Below are 18,934 nucleotides of genomic sequence, written 5' to 3' on the forward strand. Positions count from 1 at the left end.
CACATAGTCGTAAAACAGCACTCGGTCGGGCAGCTTGACCATAGTTGCCGCTTGTGGTGGTGAATGCACCGCGTGCTTGCGAGGATTTGATGTGTGAAGTCGGAAAGATTGGGTTGTATTGGCTGCAAGGATGTCTATTCGTTTAGTTAGAGCGAGGGGAAAGGTGTGAGGAAATGGGAACAAACGACGCAATCGTTCGCCAATGTAGGCGCTTATGCTTCTCGACTGCTCAGCCGAGTAGGAGCAGCGGCCGCCTGGCAAAACCGTCATGATGCAGATTTGGTCTTGACCGAGGATGGAAGGGAAGGATGGAAGGGTGATGAGCGAGGAATCTACGAGGCAACTTGGAACCACCGAGCCCCTTGGAACCACCGAGCCCCTCTTTGGTCGGCCCAGGGAGGAGAGGGACGGTCAGTGCGTGTTGCGCCTCCGACTTGTGCACAGCCCTTTTCAAGAAGAATGTCATTGGTTGTGGCGGCGCTTGGCGAGATACTGACAGTCTGGTAACCCTTGAATCACCAATCAATACTAGACTAGTGTTAGCGACCACAACCCTCCCTTCGTCATGCATTTTGCTCAAAGCCGCAATGCTACCGAGTGGATGATTTGCGAGCACTGTCGGCTGCCTAGTTCGACCAAACTAGCGGGCCCGCGAGGATGGCTTAAAAGGCCAACACATGCTCCCAGCACAGTAGAAAAGTTCCGAAGGCACGGACACTTGAGGCAGGGGATTGGAGTCCAATGCTAGAAATTCTGAAGGCAACAGATCCCCAAATCATTTTTGACTGTTTGAAAGTACCAAAACATCCGAACTGAATCGAGGTTTCGGGCGCCACAGCACATAGCCAGGACCAACAGTAGCTCTCTCTAAATACAACGGCATGAGCAGAGGGTTCTATATTGAACCACCATCCGACCGGGGGAATTACCGAATTACCCAGCCTTGCATACTATTATGACACAGTGCCGTAGTGGAAAAACAAGACCATACGAAAGGCCCAAGGCGCCATTACGGGCAAACCAGAACCCGTCATATGCTCTCAAATGTTAGTCACACCAGTCAGAAGTTATGGCCTCTATCATAGAAGCCGTGACTTGAATTGGTGGAGGCCCCAAAGACTACGCCTTGATCAAATTGTATAAATATTCAGCAAATGCGTGAACCAAGTCGAGTTATCCATCTCTCCAGCGCCCGCACCCATCGCAGTGACAAGAGGAGACATAGCACAATCTACTTCAAGTCAAATCACCATCTAAAGCCTCAGCTATCTCTTCAGCAAAGAAAGACAGTTTACCAACAACACCAGTCAACACAACACCAGTCAACACGACACCAGTCAACGCAACACCAGTCAACACAACACCAGTCAACACAACATCAGTCAACACAACACCAGTCAACACAACACCAGCGCCTGCTCTTCGTCAGATCCCAAGTCCCAGCTCAGGATATCATCACCAATCCCTCCCCACAGCCACCATGTCCCGCTACAGCAGCTTCAGTGGCCGTAGTCGCTCTGGCAGCGGAGAAGACGTATATGAATTCACACGGCCCTGGGACCGCCGCCGACACCATGACTTTTCCAGGCCGCCCCCATCCTCCCGACACGGATCCCTACCCGACTACCCATCGAGACCCAAACCTAGATACCGACCCGTGTCCCTATACGGATCACTACCCGAGTATGGACCCCGTCTCAGAGAGTTCCAATCGCTCTGGGACCGATTTGGGCGTGGACCGGCGTCAAGGGCCGCTTCCGAGGTCGGCACCTCGCTAGACTCGGGCCACAGAGTGTCACTGTCAGGCCGATCTACATCGCTCGACAGAAGGCCAGGTCGATACTACTCTGCCTTCCACTCGGCCACGCCTAGCCCGGCCTCGTCCAACGACGGCCGCGCGACGTTGTTCCCCTTCGAGATCGCGGGCCGAGGGCGCGAGCTGCGGGAGCGCAGAGAAACAAGCGAGGAGCGACAGAACCGCTGAAGAGCCGAGGACGTCCAAGACACGAACGAACAGGAGCCGCTGCTGGACTACAGGGGCCGGCGAGCCTCGTCTGAAAGTCCCAGAGGACGGCGCCCCATTCTCCAAGTCAGTGTCGGCCCCCGTGTCCCCGATCAGCTGGGCCGCTCTAGCTCGAACTTCCGAAATCACACCACGGACGACTGGGACAGATCCACCAGACGGTTTTGTTAGAGGATTCGAGGCCGGAGATGGCCGAGGCATTCGTTTTGTAAGGACATGCATTCTGCGTGGTGGATTTCTTTTGTTTACCTTGTGAAACCCCGTTGAGATTGAAACCGGTCAGGAGTTTGGGAATTTGGTTACCGATGGATAATTAGCGTACGGCGGCAAGTGATAGGTGGGAAGGAAGGATGGCTACAAGTAGACATGGTGTTTCTACGAACAGACAGTAGATAGGTTATATGGGTTTCTATCAAAATTTCGATTGTCACATCTGCTTCGCGAATCGATTGACTCCGAGCCCGATCACTCTATTCGTGTCTAGTGCCCTACGTTTAGAGTCCGTAATCGTGTGTGATCCCCTACTTGCAACGGTGAACGGGCCATATTATAGACGTGGGACCACCGAACCAAACGGCAAAGTCTATGACCCACCTATCTAATATTCAGTGACTAACTCGACTACAAAATAGCTCTGCGACTAGTCATGCCTGGCCGTCATAATAATCCACAAGGCTTTAAATTGTGTGGTATCTTCTGGCCGAACTCAACGTATAGCATTCTCTCCTCCACACAAAATCCTTCAGCTATCAGTCTTCCCATTATTACCTTATACAAAAAGCAATAGCTCATCAGCCACAACCTACCATTCACCATAATCTCTCTTTTCCAAAGGTTTGCCATCTGACTCACAGCCCACGCACCCACTTTATCTCCTTGCCGTGGTCATCAACCGAAACATGACGAAAAAAGAAGACGTGGCGTCCCCGTTGACATCTCGGCCCCCATCACCCGCATCACCCGCTTTTCTGGTCTCTCCTTCAATTCTTGCACCCTGGGAACTTAGTCAACTCGTTTATTGAGCTCCGTTTCGACCTCGATGGGACTTGGCAAGGACCTAGTCTCCGGATCCAGGTACGGCTGTCTCTTTTTACTTGTTCCAGTCTCTCGTTTTGCACTTCCTTCCGGGGCTTGCACTATAACGTAGCAGATAGACATTATAACGTAACAGACAGATAGAAACAGGTATGTTGGGGTTGGATTGCTGAGCTCCCAGGAAGTTCTACAATTTAGTTTGGTGTGGAGGACACAGGATAGGAGTCATAGTTCGAATCGAAACTTGCAGTTAGTGTCTGCCAATGACTCTCCGTATCCAACAGCAGGAGGTCATAGTGCGCCAGCCCTCGGTGTCAATTTGTACGTTCAGAATCCCTGGCAAGACTACCATACTGACCCTGTCGCATCAGGGTAAATGAACAGGCCGGGGTAAAAGTCTTATTTCAACGGCAAGAAACGCAGCCCAACCTGTCATAAGGATCAGAGATCTGCCGCGTTCCCAACTACCGAGCCCTCGCCTAAATCTCCCAATCTAACAATATATTATCAGAGATTGGCCCGCATCTTCCAGAATCGCACCCTTCGAAGTAACAGAAGAGAGAGAGCGGTCCGCCACGCTGTATTTAGGAATGGCAATCCGGGTTATGTCGACGGGGTGCAGACGCGGCGTCCAAGACTTTTTCATCACACCCACGCCGAGACCTCTGGAACTCCATCAACGACAGGCGACCGACTGAACCTCGCAACAATGCAGTGGAAGGCTATCACAGTGGCGCTGCTCGCCGCGGCAGAGCGCGGCGCCGGCCAAGGGACAACGCCCATGATGCGGTTCGGGTGCTCGCAGCTGGTGGTGGATCGTATCGACCCCCTAGTCAACCCCGGGCAGGCGCCGTCTCCCCACCTGCATCAGATCGTGGGCGGTAACTCGTTCAACGTGTCCATGGACCCAGCCACGCACGACCTGCCGACAGCGTCGACGTGCACGAGCTGCACCTTCTCCGAGGACTTTTCCAACTACTGGACGGCAGTCCTCTTCTTCCGGGCGCGCAACGGCACCTTCAAGCGCGTGCCGCAGCAGCAGGAGATCGGGCTGAGCGGCAACGCGGGGATCACCGTCTACTACATCCCGCCGGCGACGGGCAAGTCGACCGTCACAGCCTTCAAGCCCGGGTTCCGCATGCTGGTGGGCGACGCGGGCCGCAAGTCGTCGACGACGCCGGCGCCGCACAAGGTGTGCCACCGCTGCATGCCCAAGTCGGGAGACAAGAGCAACATCAACTGCGGCTCGCCCGACGCGCAGACCCTGCCCAAGGACTTTTGTGCCGGCGGCATCCGCTCCATCACCACCTTCCCCACCTGCTGGGACGGCAAGAACACCGACAGCCCCGACCACATGAGCCATGTCGCCTACGCCACCGGCGCCGCCGTCAACGACGTCGGCCCCACCGGCAAGTGTCCCGCCAGCCACCCCGTCGCCATCCCCCAGGTCATGTACGAAGTCAGGTGGCAGGTTAGTAGTTGCTCTCGGCCTGGCAGATCTCGTTCCTGAACTAACTCGGCCAACAAACAGACGGAACTCTTCCCCAAGAGCGAGTGGCCCGCCGACGGCTCGCAGCCGTTTGTCTGGAGCACCGGCGACAAGTGAGTTGGTTCTACAGCATCCATATCCCCCACCAACCCAAATGATCACGGCCCCACCCGCATAAGAAAGAAAATAAAGGAGCCCCGCCCGCAGAAGAAAGAAAAGAAAGGAGCAGCCCCGATGACTGACATCCCAAAGGAACGGCTACTCGCAGCACGGCGACTACGTGTTCGGCTGGAAGGGCGACTCGCTGCAGCGCGCCCTCGACGCCCGCTGCACCGGCGACACGTGCAAGGAGCTCAAGACGCAGACCGTGGCCGAGGCCGACAAGTGCACGCGCGCCCAGACGGTCCGCGAGGACGTCAACGGCTGTAAGTTTGCCCGCGCTCGTGTTGGGCTGTTGATATTCTGCCTGTTCGGTGGTGCCTGCTGTGATTTCTGTGGCGACTTACTGACCGCGTTTGTAGGGCTGACGAGTCTTCCGGGCGACGTCATGGTGATGTGATGCAACGTGGTTTGCTGTCGGCCTTCGGGGGTTGGTTACGTGTGTATGAGATTTGTGTCTTGCCGTTCATTAGTCTGGCGCTTTAGTTACTTCGCCATGTCAGCACGCTAAGGAAGATGAGTAGATAGTAAGCAGGAAGAAGCCAAATTGGATTTGCAAAGCGAACGGCACTCCGGGGTATCTATACTACCTGAACTCCCGCTCCTAGACCCCGTATACTCCTCCCGAAAGATGTCGACGCCGCCAAGTACCCCCTTATCACATTGCGCCGATTACCCAGTCATCTAGTTCCGAGTCGAATTCGTACCAAGTAGCAAAGCAGGTTTGGTAAATGTAGTGGTTGTGAGTGGGTGTGGAAGCGTCCAGAGGGTGAGACACTGCGGCAGCCCTTTGTCGTTCCGCTGATTCGGTGCATCGGTGCCACAGACTCAGTCGTATATGAACATGTCCTTGTTCTGGTGCGAAACCTCGGCCACGGCAATGGCTAGGGAGAAATAGACGCCCGTGTGCCGGGCCGTCCACCGCGTCCCCCCCTCATAACCTCCCCGCTAAGTCAGGTGGGGGACTTTTGGAACACCCCTGCCTATGGAACAGCCCCTGAATCGGACCCCGCACAACACCACAAACTTCAATTGCCAACAACTTTGTCAATTAATTAGCTACAATGATGAAGTCTTCAGTATCGGATTCTCCTGATTCTTCTCTTTCAGAATAACTAAGGCCTCTCTGCCAGCCTCTCTCTGTGAGGCACGAACCTCCTCAATTCCAGCGAACTGCGTATTAGGGTCGACTTGGACCTTCCTTCTCTTTCGGCCTCTTGTGCGTTCTAGGCTTTTTTCTGCAGCCTCCAATTGATGCGCCGTATTGGCTAGTTGGAAAACCACGTAATCGAAGGCTTTTGCGGCCTTGCGTATGAAAAGTCGGTCGTTGGCAGTCCGTTTCTGGCCGGCTAGAAAAACCTGCCCCTGAATACGGAAATCCTCGGGCTTTTTAGGGGTAAACCATATAGGCCGGCCCTCCGAATTCTTATTTAGAATGGGGTTATGGACCTCTTGAAGGTCTATAGAAACCGTAGAGGTCAGTTGACCAACGTCGCCGTTAGAATTCTTAATAACAAGGCCGTTGCTTAGGGGCTTCCTGAGGCTGACCGGCCAGAGGCCTGTAGCTTTCCAGCCGGCTTTGATATTAGATTCAGTCATTCCATAGACCCTGGCTTGCCGGTAGCATTCTAGGAAGGCCCTCTTTTCAGCAACAGTGCCTTCGTCGAAGCCGGAAACAACCTCGTTATGCTTGGCTCTGTACCGGGCTTTTAGAGGGCCGAAAACCGATAAATCCAGGGGCTGGAGAACGTGGGAGGTGTGGGCTGGTAGAAATAACAATTGTACGTTATTAGAAAAGGCTAGCCACATGAATTCTTCGGTGGTATGACTACCGTGGCCATCTAAAATAAGGAGGCGCTTCTCCGAGGGGGTGGCTGGCCGAGTCTCTGGAAGAAAGATATTGCGGAGCCATGCGACGGCAGTATCATCGTCAGACCAGCCGTTTTCAGTGGGTTTCCACTTCCAGCCCTTAAATGGCTGTAAATCGCGTGGATACCATTGTTGTTGAAGGCTTCCACCTTTGAAAATGACGACTGGGTTCAAATACCGGCCGTCAGCGGAAATACATTCGATAATCGAGGTCCAAATTCGGTCTCCTTTCTTCTTTTTCTGGAATTTCTTTCTCTCCTTAGATCCAACAACCAGGCCGTTATCTCCAATGCCAGAAGCAATGCCAGTTTCATCCATATTATACCTATGCTTGGCTGGAATAGCCTCCACGCCTGGAGGCTTCAAATAGTCAAACCAAGGCCGGATAACGGCCTCACAGGCTCGATCAGCACGGTTTGCATGGATTCTCCGAGGCCTAATTGTAGAAATAGATGGATTTCTAGCCAAAAACCGGCTAGTCCAGCGTTTTCCGAGGGTCTCGTTATCTTCGAGCATTCTTCTAGCTAGTTTCCGAATTTGGGCGTGGGTTGGAGGGTGACCGAGCGACCCTTGGAATAGAATCCATTCGGTTAAGCGTTCTTCCATAGCCGGAGAAAGCTTTTGATTAAGAATTTGGGCCTTGGAGGCTGGCTCAGAACCACGAACCCGATTAAAGAGAGTAGTAGGGGGGATGCCGTGATTTTCAGCAGAGCTACGGAGTAAGCCGATTTCTGCATACTCTGCCAGCGCATTCTGCAAATCCAACTGTGTATATCGCTTCATCTTTCATTTCTCAATTGAATGGAGAAAAGAAGATAAGTATTGAAGCAGAATTGGTCGAGTTGCAAGCGATTGAAATAGGTGAGTTGGGTGGCGAGCGGCAAGTCCTTGATGACAAACCTTGTTCCAAATCCAGGGGTGTTCCATAAGCAGACCACCTGACTTATCACACATAACCGCACCGCTCTCACATATAACCGCACATCGCCCAGATGATAGTGGACACCTCGCGCGCCGGCATGTCGGCGCCAACGTAGCCGAGTCTTCCCTGGCCGACGCGGGCGAGGGCCACAGGCGTCATGCAGTACCCATCAGTATCCATCGATCTCCTCGAAGAATCTGCGCTCGGGAATGGGGTCGGCGGGAATGTACCAGGCCTCTTGGGCATTGACGTTGGCGAGGAAGTGGGAGAAAAAGTTGTACCTAGGCGGCAGGCGGTCGGCCGGGCTCGGGCCGACGACGGGGCTGTGTGCGGCGGGGGCAAGCGCGAGGTGGTCGAGGCCAATATTGACGGCGAGGTGGTTCAAGTCGAGGATGGGGCCGACCCAACTGCCTGCCTTCCACGGGAGGCCGGCGCGGGCAAAGAAGGGCGGCAGGGAGAAGGTGGGAGCGTCGCAGAACCTGCCGGCGAGGGTGTACCGCACGATGGTGTCCCAGACGTCGGCGTGCTCCTCGAGGGCCAGGTCGGGGTCCGTCACGACCATGGCGACAACCACCGAGTCCTCGAGGATTTTAAAGACCTGTTGGCTATAGACCGCAAGCAAAAGGATGGGCGGCTTCGCGGCGTCTGACTGCAGAGCCGCGCCGGAGGATCGGCAAAACTTCCTGTCAATCTCGGGGTGGAAACCGAGGGATACAAGGATAATGCAGACGTCACTCTGATCGGCCATGGTTCTCGCTGGCGGTTTTTAATATGGCGTATAGGTAGAAATGGGTGAGTTGAGGCCGAGGATGTTTAGAATTTACTTCTGCGGCGTTGCGATGCAGGTAGCTTCTTTTGCTCTTCCTTTTTTCGTGCAGACAAATTACTTTTGAGAGAAAAAATCGTGCACCGAGCAGTAAGGGCGGGGCATGCTGGCCAGGCACCGGAAGTGAAAAGCTTTGCACTTGTAATGGATGACGGGGTGAGACGAAAAGGACTATCTTTCTAACCTGGTTATTTAGAGGGGAGATTGTAACCGTGTGCCGTTACGCCAACAGATGAAGTAGATGTCTCTTGCCTGGCATTCTGGGCACAGCACCTGGCTATATGGTCACAGCACCTGGCTATATGTTCACAGCTTCAACTACGGAAACAGTGCTTGTATCCCGTACCCAAATGGGGGCTATGTTACGCTGAAAAATGATCCCCACTGCCCGGTCAACAAGCCATTCGAGCACAGTGTGTTACAACTTTTCCCTTTCAGCGGCCGTGATCACCAAATGACAAGGTTTATAGTGATAGGGATGATTTCTATAGTGTGGGTCGGTTGTAGCAGCTGTTGCCAGAGCCCTAGGCAATAGGTATCTATTTTGCGCCTGCTGCCGTAACGGCGAACCGTTACAATTTTCCTAGGCTAGAGGCGCTGAAGCAAACACCAGCTCGTAGATTCTGTCAAGTCTCTATCCACACGGAGTGACTGGCCCCTCTCTTTTTGGCCTCAGCCTTCGTACCTGGTAGTCAGTCTCCGCAGGACGCTCAGCCCTCGATTACCGAGGTGGATGCGGTGAGAGGGCCTAGGAGTACACAGCGACTACACCCGGTTGTCACCAAACCTAGACCTTTACCGAAACATCTGGCCCCAGCCCACTCACTCCCTTTTTCAGCGCGATGGCGGACGGATGACCACCCCCCACCCCCTTTGCCCCCGTCTGCGAATGCGATGCCTCTGCCAGATCTGAGCGCATGTGGGAAATTTGATGGCGAGACTTCCGCTTCGAGATGACCTCAGAAGCTGAAGTGGGAATTCATTCGTACTGGTCAGGATACGAATGACGCCGGCACTCGGTTCCAGCAATCCCGTTTCTATGAGGATTGCTAGTAAGAGGGAGTGGGAGTTTGGAGTGGATTTGGAGTGATGCGAATGGTCTAGGAAAATGGCGCGCGCGATAAATCGGGCCATAGACATAGCACGACGCACAAAAAGAGCCTAGATAAATTAGTATTGACTACGCAGTTAATTGCAGATGATCGGCGCTGACTACGCATATGGCCCACCATATCTATGTATTACCCAATCTGGCCACGCCGGTCAGCATGCAATACTAGCCCACCAGCTTATGTTTATACAGCCCTTGATGATTCCACCGCCAGATCAAGCCTAGTAGGCCGCCGCGGCCCTGGCGTACAGGGGGCCTCGCCCGCAAGAGGGCTAGTCTGGATGACTAGGCCCCTGTTTTCGCGCAATAGATACGCGGTCTCTGGCCCTCACGCGCCTTCCACTCCTGCGTGCCCTCCTGCCCTCCTGCCCTCCTGCCCTCCTGCCCTCCTGCCCTCCTGCCCCCCTGCCCTCCTACCACCTGTACCGCATACAGCCATGGCCCGTATATCGAAGCGGAAGAATGCACAAGCACAAGACTCGATCACAGTAGGAGCCACCGACTTCCAGGCTACCTTTAAGGGCATACAGAGCACTAAGTGGACTGCTCTGAACAACGCAGAGCTACGTACCAATATACGGAATGTGTACTCGTTGATCCAGCAAGAGAGGCCAAGCAACACCGTCACGGCATACGAGCCAAAGAAGCGGGAGTTTCAGCAATTCTGTATTTCCAAGCAGTATCATGACTGGGATACTGTTACAGAAGACAAGCTCCTCCTCTTCCTCTTCGAGTGTATGACACAGCGGTCACTCAGAGGCAAGAGCTACAAAACGGCTGCCGAGACACCTCGTACGGCTACTCGGCTTATATGGAGATCGGTCCGGAGCTATATTACGGCCGCCACCGACCTCTACTACACCCAGAGAGCTCTGGGGATGAACAGCCACCCGCCCCCCCGCGAGCATAGCGTACGAGACTACATTAAGGCTTTGTAGCGCTAGGATGCGTGTCACGGTCGCCACAGGGCTCATGTGATAGGATTGATTCTATTGGCTGCATTGTGCTTAGGGTGTGGCCTGTGCGCACTGAGCACCACTACCTATTTCTCCGCGCCCTGCGCGGACCCGGCGATAGGTTCCTTTCTCTTCCTTAGCTTTAAATCCACATTCGTTACTGCCTTCAACCATTGACATCCCTACTGCGTAAGGCGGGCCGTCACAATGCGGCACGCGATAAGGCCAACTATACTGACAAAGGCCGCGATACACTCCTCGATGGGTATATAGAGCCACAGCTTTTACGGGTGTGCCAGGGGCTTTGGGCACAGTCTGGCGAGTCGCCAGAGTGCCACCTATGCACAATAGTCGATATCATTCTCAGCCACTATATGCTGACCCGTGGTGGTGACCGCCGTGCTCTAGAGCTCTCGGATCTAATTACTTTCGAGTTTGTTGACGAAGGCCCCACCCGCTATATGCCGCTCATCATGACAACTCGTGCCGGCAAGCAAAACCAGCACGGCTGGCTCGAGACGGCTGGTGCTTACGGAACCGGAATCTCTAGCTCTGCCTTCTCGGCGTAGTGGCCTTCTACCTTCTTTTCCGCTGGGACCTTACCAACGAGCTTTTCCCAGACTTTAGCCAACGCTCGGCTTGGTAACTAATCAAGAGCAACAGTAACGGCTCAAGCCGTACCACCCCGTTCTCGTATAATATATAACGTGAGTGGGTTATTAAAGCCTTCTCGTATACCGGAATTACCTCCTTCACGGCACGGCCGAACTATGCTCCGTGGTGCCGCAACCATGCCCTCTCTGGCTGCAGGTTCCACCCCGTCGCCCCACTCTTCCTGATTAGGACTAGCTCAATCGCCCCTGCCAACCACAAAACCACGGCCTGCAGGAACCGCAGGCTTCTTCTTTTCCTTTCCCTTCTTTAGTTTAGTTATTTACGAATTCAGTCATTTCATACTTGCAGCCCTGACTCTCGTTTATGCCTGCCTTCACACCTCCCATAAGAAGACACATATCGGCCGTAGTTCAGGAGCCAAGACAACCGAATTAAAGGGGGTCCTGTTGTCACGGTCGCCACAGGGCTCATGTGACAGGAGTGATTCTATTGGCTGCATTGTGTTTAGAGTGTGGCCTGTGCGCACTGAGCACCACAGCCTATTTCCCCGCGCCCTGCGCGGACCCCGCGATAGATTCCTTTCTCTTCCTTAGCTTTAAATCTACATTCGTTACTGCCTTCAACCATTGACATCTCTACTGCGTAAAGCAGGCCGTCACAGTAGCTAGTGCCAACGGGCAGTAGCCTAGCCAGTTAGTGCTTTTTCCTTACAGCGCTAACCTCGCACCACCTACCGAGCTCCTATCCATGATTTGGCCGGAGCTTAATGTAAGAGAAGGCAGGTACGCCTGATCAAGGTGGTCACAATAGGAGCAACAAGCAGGGCGAGCAATGACTAGTATTAGCGTAAGACTTCAGCCTGGCCTGAGCTAAAGAGGTGTGCGAAGGCCATGGTCTATATACACGTGAAAGGGGTTACGAGTCATCCTTGCGTGGCCAGGGTGGTAGTGGCAATAGTGCGTAGCCCTGGTAGCGGTGGCGATAGTAGCGATGGTGGCGAGGGTGGCCCTGGTGGCGGTGGCCATGGTGGCTGCGTGGGTGGTTTCCTTACACTTAACCAGTGGGAGGGCCGGTTCGGATCTGGCTCCGGCCAGAGTAACGATCTTGCAGCAATTGGCCTAACGAACCTACTTTTCTACCTACGTGAGGTAGCCCTACAAGACTCAGCTTTCCTCATACCAAAGTATCCCAGGAGCCCAGTCTGGCTCCACCCAGTCTTTCAACATAAAGCTTACCTCCGGTACGCACAAGAGGTCTGGACATTTACGCAAGAGGAGGAGAGGCCAAGCCAACTAGCAATATTAACGTAGGCTATACCAGTCCTTTCCGACTCCCTTCAGTCAATCGATATACGGAATGAGGCACAGATTGTTCAACTCGACCAGAAGCTCGAGAGAAGCTCAGTAACCAATCATAACAAGGCTCCCAGATTTGTCACTACTCTCAAATAGCCTCACGGTCCATATCAAGGCAACTAGTACAGGACTGGCTGGTCCACTCCCTACTACAGGGCAGGACTGGCTGGTCCACTCCCTACTACAGGGCAGGACCGGCTGGTCCACTCTCTACTACAGGGCAGGCTCTGCCACCATCACAATATAGTATGAGTCGTGTAGTCAAGATAGTAGAGAGCCTCTGGAAGGAATGGAATATCGGCTTATACGGCCAGCCAACCGTACGCGAGCTAAATAGTCGGTGGGGCCACAGTTGGCGGGTAGGCCGGCTGTAAGGAAAAGGACACCTGTGAGGACCCGTCCACCAAACTGGCCCTCAAGCGGCCAGAGCCGCCCAGAACCCACAGACCTATCAGAAGCCTCCTCGAGGCCCCACCTACCCCACTGATAGATGCAAACTTGTTCGCGCGCACACGACGCGTTATTGGACTTTTCCTTCTTTCCCTCCTTAGTTTAGAATCTTCGTCGATAGCACCCAATGGACTGAGTTCACCTCAATGCCTTGCCCTGGTCGTGACAACACCCACCTCACCAAGCACCTGTCAACGCGCACTCCCTTACACGCGTTGACGGTCTGGCACCAACGGGTATAGATAGAATATACGAACGAAGAAAACCTTCTTTATACTACAATGCTATTACGCGAGCTGGTGTGCCGGCGTACTGGGCTGCCGTTTGCCTGCCAGCTTATGATAGGGGTGAGAACTAATAAAACCTGCTCTCAAAGCCCTCTTAAGCCTCCCGTGTCACACAGCCGCCCGTGATATCCAAATACACTGCCCGATCAATGGCTGGGCCCAAAAGCCGCCTCAAAGATTCGACGGCCTAGACGAACCGCGGCACTTGCGACCCGTCCCGACGCTGGGGCATCTCCAGCGGCAGTCAATTCCCCACAGGGCGCTGGGGGGTCGTGCTAGGGCGGTAGAGACGTCTTATGCTGGTGGTGACCTCGTACTGATCCCCCAAAGTGCAGCCAGCTCCTCGTAGTCAAATTTTGCCATGGCCCTTCCGCGCCGCTGCAAATCTAGCCGTCCAGTCAGCCGCCTCCTCCGCCTCATTCTCCGCCTGTACTAAGGTCTTGATGACGACCGAGGCGTGCGGGATCAGGCGGCGGTCAACCTCGTGGGTGCAGTCGACCTTGGCGACTTTCAGCTCGTGTTCCAGATGCCGCTGGCCATATTTCTCGGTGCTGATTCTGAATTTCAGGTTTGCTGGAGACGGGAGGAACTCGCTCATGTCCTAGTAATGTACACAGCTGCATCGCAAACGTGGCCGCCGGAGGTCAAACTCGCGGATGGGCTCGTCGCCTCGACTTCTGGCGGCTTGTGTCTGGTGCCGTCAGCCGCCTCACGGGGCCCCCAAACTTTACTGGTAAGTCACTTGAATCTTTTGAAAGCGTGGTTATGGGTAGCAGGGCGTCCGCATTTTCCCAAGTAGGCCACCAATTGGGACTGGGCTTGGGTTGCGTCAATCCTCCCTTGAAGAAGGAAAGAGTCAATTTGGCGCGAGGGACAAAAACAGCCACCTGAAGCTTCAAGCGAGCCCGGCCAGTTGTGATCAGTACGCATCTACGGCCGTTGCAGGCCGGATGAGCACCTACGGTAGCACGATACCAATGGGCTGCGTCAGGACTCTAAGGGCGTGATATTAGCCAGGGGCCGAGATGCATGCAGAGTTGGTCAACATACCGAGTTTCCCATGTATCCATTGTATTCACTCTCCCATGTATCCATTATATTCACTCTCCCATCGCTCTATGTCGGCGAAGCGGTCGTCCATGCGGTCTTCGGTGATGATTCCGCTGTGAAAGTCGTCCTCGTCAATTGGCATGTCGGTACGGATTGCCCGCCCAACCAAATTAACAAATTTTTTGATCGAGATGTTTAGATCAAACACCTCTTCAAGGCCGTGCCATCCCTCCTGGCTGTCCCCGTCATCTTCGTCTTCGTCAAGCTCGCCAGTCTCGATCCTACTGATCCGGTCATAGTACTCTTCGCTCTGCCATCCGTAGAGCCCCAGCTGATCGGACCGCCGCAGTCGCCGCTTTCTTCCTTTTCTAGGACGGCAAGAAAGACGTCGAATTCGAGCTCGGCAGAGGTGGCTTCCAAGCACTGCACGTGAGCGAAGTCGGTGTGCTTGAGCGTCCGGAGAGAAGTGACGGGTAAGACCTCGTGCGACACGTCCGAGTACCAGCAAGCAATAGACGGTTGGACCTCGGACGTTTCAATGACCTTAGTCTGGCCCGGATGCCTGAGCACTAGGTCGCCGCCTTGGTGAGGAGAGGGGAGGCAGACGACGAGGGTGCCAAATATGCCGGGGATCTTCTCGGTGCTGTCGTTTCGCACATTGGTTAGCCAACTTGCCTGCAACAGCTAGGGATGATTCCATGATTCCATGATTCAATTGAACTTACCCAGTGTGTGGTTTGAACATGGCGCCCGTCTCATAGATCAGCATCTTGTACAGCTCGACCGACACGGGGACCGAGATGCCGAGCCATGTGGCAACAAGCTCGCAAAGGCTCTGAATGCCGGCATTTCATTAATGTTCGTCCTTAAAGTGAAACTGCGATGGGTCCAGCTTCTACGTGTTGCGCACCGAGGTATCGACAACTGTCTCGCTACCCCGGCCGTAGGGAGCCTAGCGCGCCTTGTCGATCAAGAGGCGCGCCTGCCTCCCGCTGAGGGGAAGGCCGATGCGGCCAACATCGTTGACGGAGGTGCGGGGTCGCAATGTGGCAGGGGAGAACTTTCCGAACGAGCCGGTCGTCTCGATGCTTCGCAGGGCCTGGAGGAGGCCAGCCTCGAGGCTGACATGGTAGGCTCTGGCCTCGATCACGTCGCCAGCAACACTTGAAGCCCAGCAACACTTGAAGCCCAGCAACACTTAAAGCCCAGCAACACTTAAAGCGTCCGTCGCTTCGCTCCATGGTCGTGGTGGGGTCCGTGATTGGCCAGAACTCTCAAGCAGGCACAGAGTTGCCGTCACAGTCGCGATTGCGAGTTGGGGGTGCACTTTGGAGTGCAGGGTCAAGTCCCAAAAGGTTGGTGGGTGTTCATGGTATTTTGGTCATACCACTGATGGCTGGATCCTGAATAGTTCGTGTTAGTACTACTGGTGTTGGGGGCAAAATGATTCCTGTATATTTTGCTCACTTAAGAAGTAACTAAGGTATATGCACCTTGGTTTTGGTAGGTATGTGCGCCATCTCCTTCCTACAACAAAGGTACGGTCATGAATATCGCTATCCCAACAGTGAGGAAGGAGGAGACTGGAAGAGCAGGGTGACTGGCTGCAATTGAGAGTGGAGGAGCTGGCCCCTTTTATGTTCAAGAGTGGCTCGGAGCAGAAGTGGGATTGTTTTCCCATGAGAAGAAAATGCAAATCCAAATTTTGGGCATTAGGTTTCGGCCATTTTATTAGCCAATGCCCAGTTTCAAGACCCATCAGTAGGCCCACCAAGTCCGTGATCACTAGCGCGTGTCAGCGCTACGTGATTAGCGCTAACCTAGCAAGGGCCAGCCAAGCCGGTCTGCGCATGGGGGTCTGGGAACGGTGTAACCGCGGCAAGCTCTCAAATAACCCTTGGTTTCTTCTCCGTCGGAGTATTACTTGGTACTCCACCCAACCCTTCCACATCCCTCGCGCAACACGACCACAAACGTTCGAGCTGGCCAGAGCTCAGTGGTAATCCGCCTAACAAGGTTCTATCGAATTAACGCAACCGGCAACTTGTACATAATGACATTCTAAGCTCCTCACACAACATCATCGAAATCAACCATGATCTCAATTCGGGCGCTGCGGGCTTGCAGTCTTCTCTGCGCGCCACGGTTTGGTCGAAAACGCCATCTTCTGCGCATCCACTATCCCGCACCGCCTCTCTTCGCTATTGAGGTATTAAGGCTTGGCCATGCGCTATCTGCACGCGCCACGAGCCTCGAGGGGCTTGTTCAAGCTAGCGAGGACGAAACGGCGCCATCACACAATCCACACATCTCTGCGCGACCTCCATCGCCCGTCCCGTGGGCCTCGACTCAATCCATAGACCTCTACAGTCTCCAGCAGCGGCGGTGCTGGTAACAAGGCAGAAGGGCACGAAGGTGATGACTGTGCGCAGCGAAGCTTGGGGAAAACACAACTACGGACCGGCAGCTCAATGCTGACCATGCAGCCACGCTACCACTGAAGACGGCAGGCACGACATTGAAAGGTCAGGCACGACATTGAAAGGTCATTCGGGTCGGTTGAGGATCCTGGGATTGATGCACATCTTCCACAGTCGCTTCGCTATACAGTTGAAAGAGCCGGCTCTGTTCAGTCAGGAAATATCCACCTCGAACTACTGTGTTTCATCAGCCGCAGCCAGCATCACGCCGCCGCCAAGCGTACTAATTTCTCGTCAGTCACGAAAGCACCTACGACCAGCTACCAAGCTCGCCATTTTCAGTTTATCCTCTTGATCATGTGGGCTTTAAACCCGTGCGAATAGCTCATCTGAAATCTTAGCCATCTTCTCCTTGTTTGATTGTTTTGTCTGCTGCTTTGAGGGGTTGGCCTCGTCCGTCTGCCAAGAGCCTAAGCGGTTTACGGATAATTACCAACGAACCCCGGCACCAACGAAGCCCAGACCAACAAATTCAAGACCTGCCTCCAGAGTTGAGCGATTTGGATCATTGCAGGGGCAAAGTCAACCGAAGCTCGAATATATACCGCCTGTGCCAGCGAGCATGGCCCAACGCCGAGACCCAGCACTTACAATATCTTCCTCTCCGCGCTTGATCGGCTGTTCCCCATCAATCCAGGCCAATACCGCGACCGAGCGATTGTTGAACAACGCCAAACCATGACATCGGCCATTACCCTCGCCTTTGGCGGCCTGGTCATCACATACCTGCTTCTTCGGTTCTTCATTCATGTGGAAAGAGCCCCCGGCAATTCTGACGGGGATCCCCTTTCTCGGCCCCATCGCCGGTATGATTCGGGAGAAATCGCGCTTCTATATACGTCTGCGCGACACGTACAAGCTGTCCATCTATACCCTGCGCTTGCCGTTCATACGAATGCATGTCGTGAACGCGACCGAGCCCGTTCCGACGCTGCAGAAACAGTGGCGCACCGTCAGCTTCGACGCATTCGCCGCCGACTCCGGCTTCATCTTTGGCATGAGCAAGAAGGCCAACGAACTGATGCATCACGACATGACGAGCGACAACGGCTTCATGTTGAGCGCTCTCAAATACATCTTGCCTTCGGTGTCGCCCGGCCCCGACCTCGACGACATCAACCGGAGGCGACCTCGGCGACATCAACCGGAGGCGACCTCGACGACATCAACCGGAGGGCCATCCAGATCCTTGCCAATGAGACGGACAAGGTCCGCGCCCGGGGATCTATGCGGGCCGGCCTGCAGAAATGGACGCGCGACATCATGGTCTTGTGCACCTCGGACGCCGTTTGGGGTCCGCAAAACACGTACCGGGACCCTGTCGTGGCCGAGGCCTGGAAGACATTCGAGGCGGGCTTCTTCACCCTCGCCATGTTCCCCCGGGCACCCTTCCTCTTCCCGAAGCTCATCCGTGCACGAGAGGTTGTCGCCGCCGCCTTGATAGTCTACTTCCACCGGGGCGGCCACAAGGCGGCATCGGCGCTTGTACGCATGCGCTTCGAGCATCACCATGACATGCACGGCTTCAGTGTTGAGGATGTCGCGCGTGGCGAGCTTGGCAACACGGTGGCCTTGCTGGCCAACTCGACGACGGTCGCGCTGTGGCTGCTGTACCACATCTTCTCTGATAAGTAGGTGCTGGCCGACGTGCGCGGCGAAGTGTCGGCGCTGGTGAGCACGAAAACTGAGGGCGGGCGCCAAGTCGACGTCGTGGACCTGGTAAAGGTCACGGAGGCCTGTCCCATCTTAGCGAGCCCTTTCCCGGAGACGCTGCGGTGCCGCGCTCTCAACCCTAGGTCGCGCCTGCTGCTCCATGACGTTTCGCTCAACTAAGGCCAAGTGCTGCTCAAGAAGGGCAGCATGCTGATGATTCCGGCGCCCGTGCAGCACACGGACCCGGCCGCCTGGGGTGATGACGCACTGACTTCGACCACCTGCGCTTCGTGCCCAACAAGCAGCGCCGCCGGCCCAACCGCGTCGGCTTCCGCGCCTTTGGCCGTGGCCACGTCCTTTGCCCCGGCCGCCACTTTGCCAGCACCGAGCTCATGGCTCTGGCGGCGCTCATGGTGCTGCAGTTCGACGTCGTGCCTGTCGCCAACGGCGGTAAGTGGGCCACGCCGACTTTGCACAACTCCCCTGTGCAGGCCGGCTTCCCCGTTATCGACGACGACATTGACGTCGACATCCGCCCTAGAGATCCAAGTGCCGAGTGGCGCGTCGAGTTTTCCGGCTCTAAGAAGGCCATGAATATTGTGTCTGAAGACATATCGGGCATGGTTGAATGAACAAAACCCGGAGACCGCGAAT

At 54.8% G+C, this 18,934-nt stretch overlaps 5 protein-coding genes across 5 annotated transcripts; 3 read left to right on the forward strand and 2 right to left on the reverse strand.

The window, feature by feature from the left end:
• Window positions 1-1,345: 1,345 nt before the first annotated feature.
• B0T26DRAFT_782795 (uncharacterized protein) lies at window positions 1,346-2,331 on the forward strand (the record flags this gene model as incomplete). The annotated part of the gene is made up of 1 exon (XM_060446732.1): window positions 1,346-2,331. A coding segment is annotated over one exon (639 nt), but the record flags the coding sequence as incomplete, so codon positions are not given.
• A 1,436-nt stretch (window positions 2,332-3,767) lies between these two features.
• On the forward strand, window positions 3,768-5,106 carry B0T26DRAFT_677914 (uncharacterized protein; the record flags this gene model as incomplete). The annotated part of the gene is made up of 4 exons (XM_060440160.1): window positions 3,768-4,529; window positions 4,590-4,660; window positions 4,800-4,972; window positions 5,069-5,106. 4 exons carry the CDS (start codon window positions 3,768-3,770, stop codon window positions 5,104-5,106), a joined length of 1,044 nt encoding a protein of 347 aa, XP_060294926.1.
• Window positions 5,107-7,666: 2,560 nt separating this feature from the next.
• Window positions 7,667-8,245, reverse strand: B0T26DRAFT_753696 (uncharacterized protein; the record flags this gene model as incomplete). Its single annotated transcript, XM_060445730.1, has 1 exon — window positions 7,667-8,245. The coding sequence occupies one exon, from the start codon at window positions 8,243-8,245 to the stop codon at window positions 7,667-7,669; it is 579 nt and encodes a 192-aa protein (XP_060294927.1).
• A 5,846-nt stretch (window positions 8,246-14,091) lies between these two features.
• On the reverse strand, window positions 14,092-14,997 carry B0T26DRAFT_367319 (uncharacterized protein). The gene is made up of 3 exons (XM_060434645.1): window positions 14,873-14,997; window positions 14,148-14,790; window position 14,092 (listed from the first exon to the last, which is right to left on the reverse strand). The coding sequence occupies exons 1-2, from the start codon at window positions 14,914-14,916 to the stop codon at window positions 14,343-14,345; spliced, it is 492 nt and encodes a 163-aa protein (XP_060294928.1). The 5' UTR covers window positions 14,917-14,997; the 3' UTR covers window position 14,092; window positions 14,148-14,342.
• A 2,378-nt stretch (window positions 14,998-17,375) lies between these two features.
• On the forward strand, window positions 17,376-18,912 carry B0T26DRAFT_742210 (cytochrome P450; the record flags this gene model as incomplete). Its single annotated transcript, XM_060444076.1, has 5 exons — window positions 17,376-17,752; window positions 17,803-18,220; window positions 18,263-18,445; window positions 18,479-18,508; window positions 18,583-18,912. 5 exons carry the CDS (start codon window positions 17,376-17,378, stop codon window positions 18,910-18,912), a joined length of 1,338 nt encoding a protein of 445 aa, XP_060294929.1.
• Window positions 18,913-18,934: the final 22 nt, after the last annotated feature.

This window comes from Lasiosphaeria miniovina, assembly GCF_030549165.1.
Source record: "Lasiosphaeria miniovina strain SMH2392-1A chromosome Unknown B0T26scaffold_5, whole genome shotgun sequence".
Classification (NCBI taxonomy): domain Eukaryota; kingdom Fungi; phylum Ascomycota; class Sordariomycetes; order Sordariales; family Lasiosphaeriaceae; genus Lasiosphaeria; species Lasiosphaeria miniovina.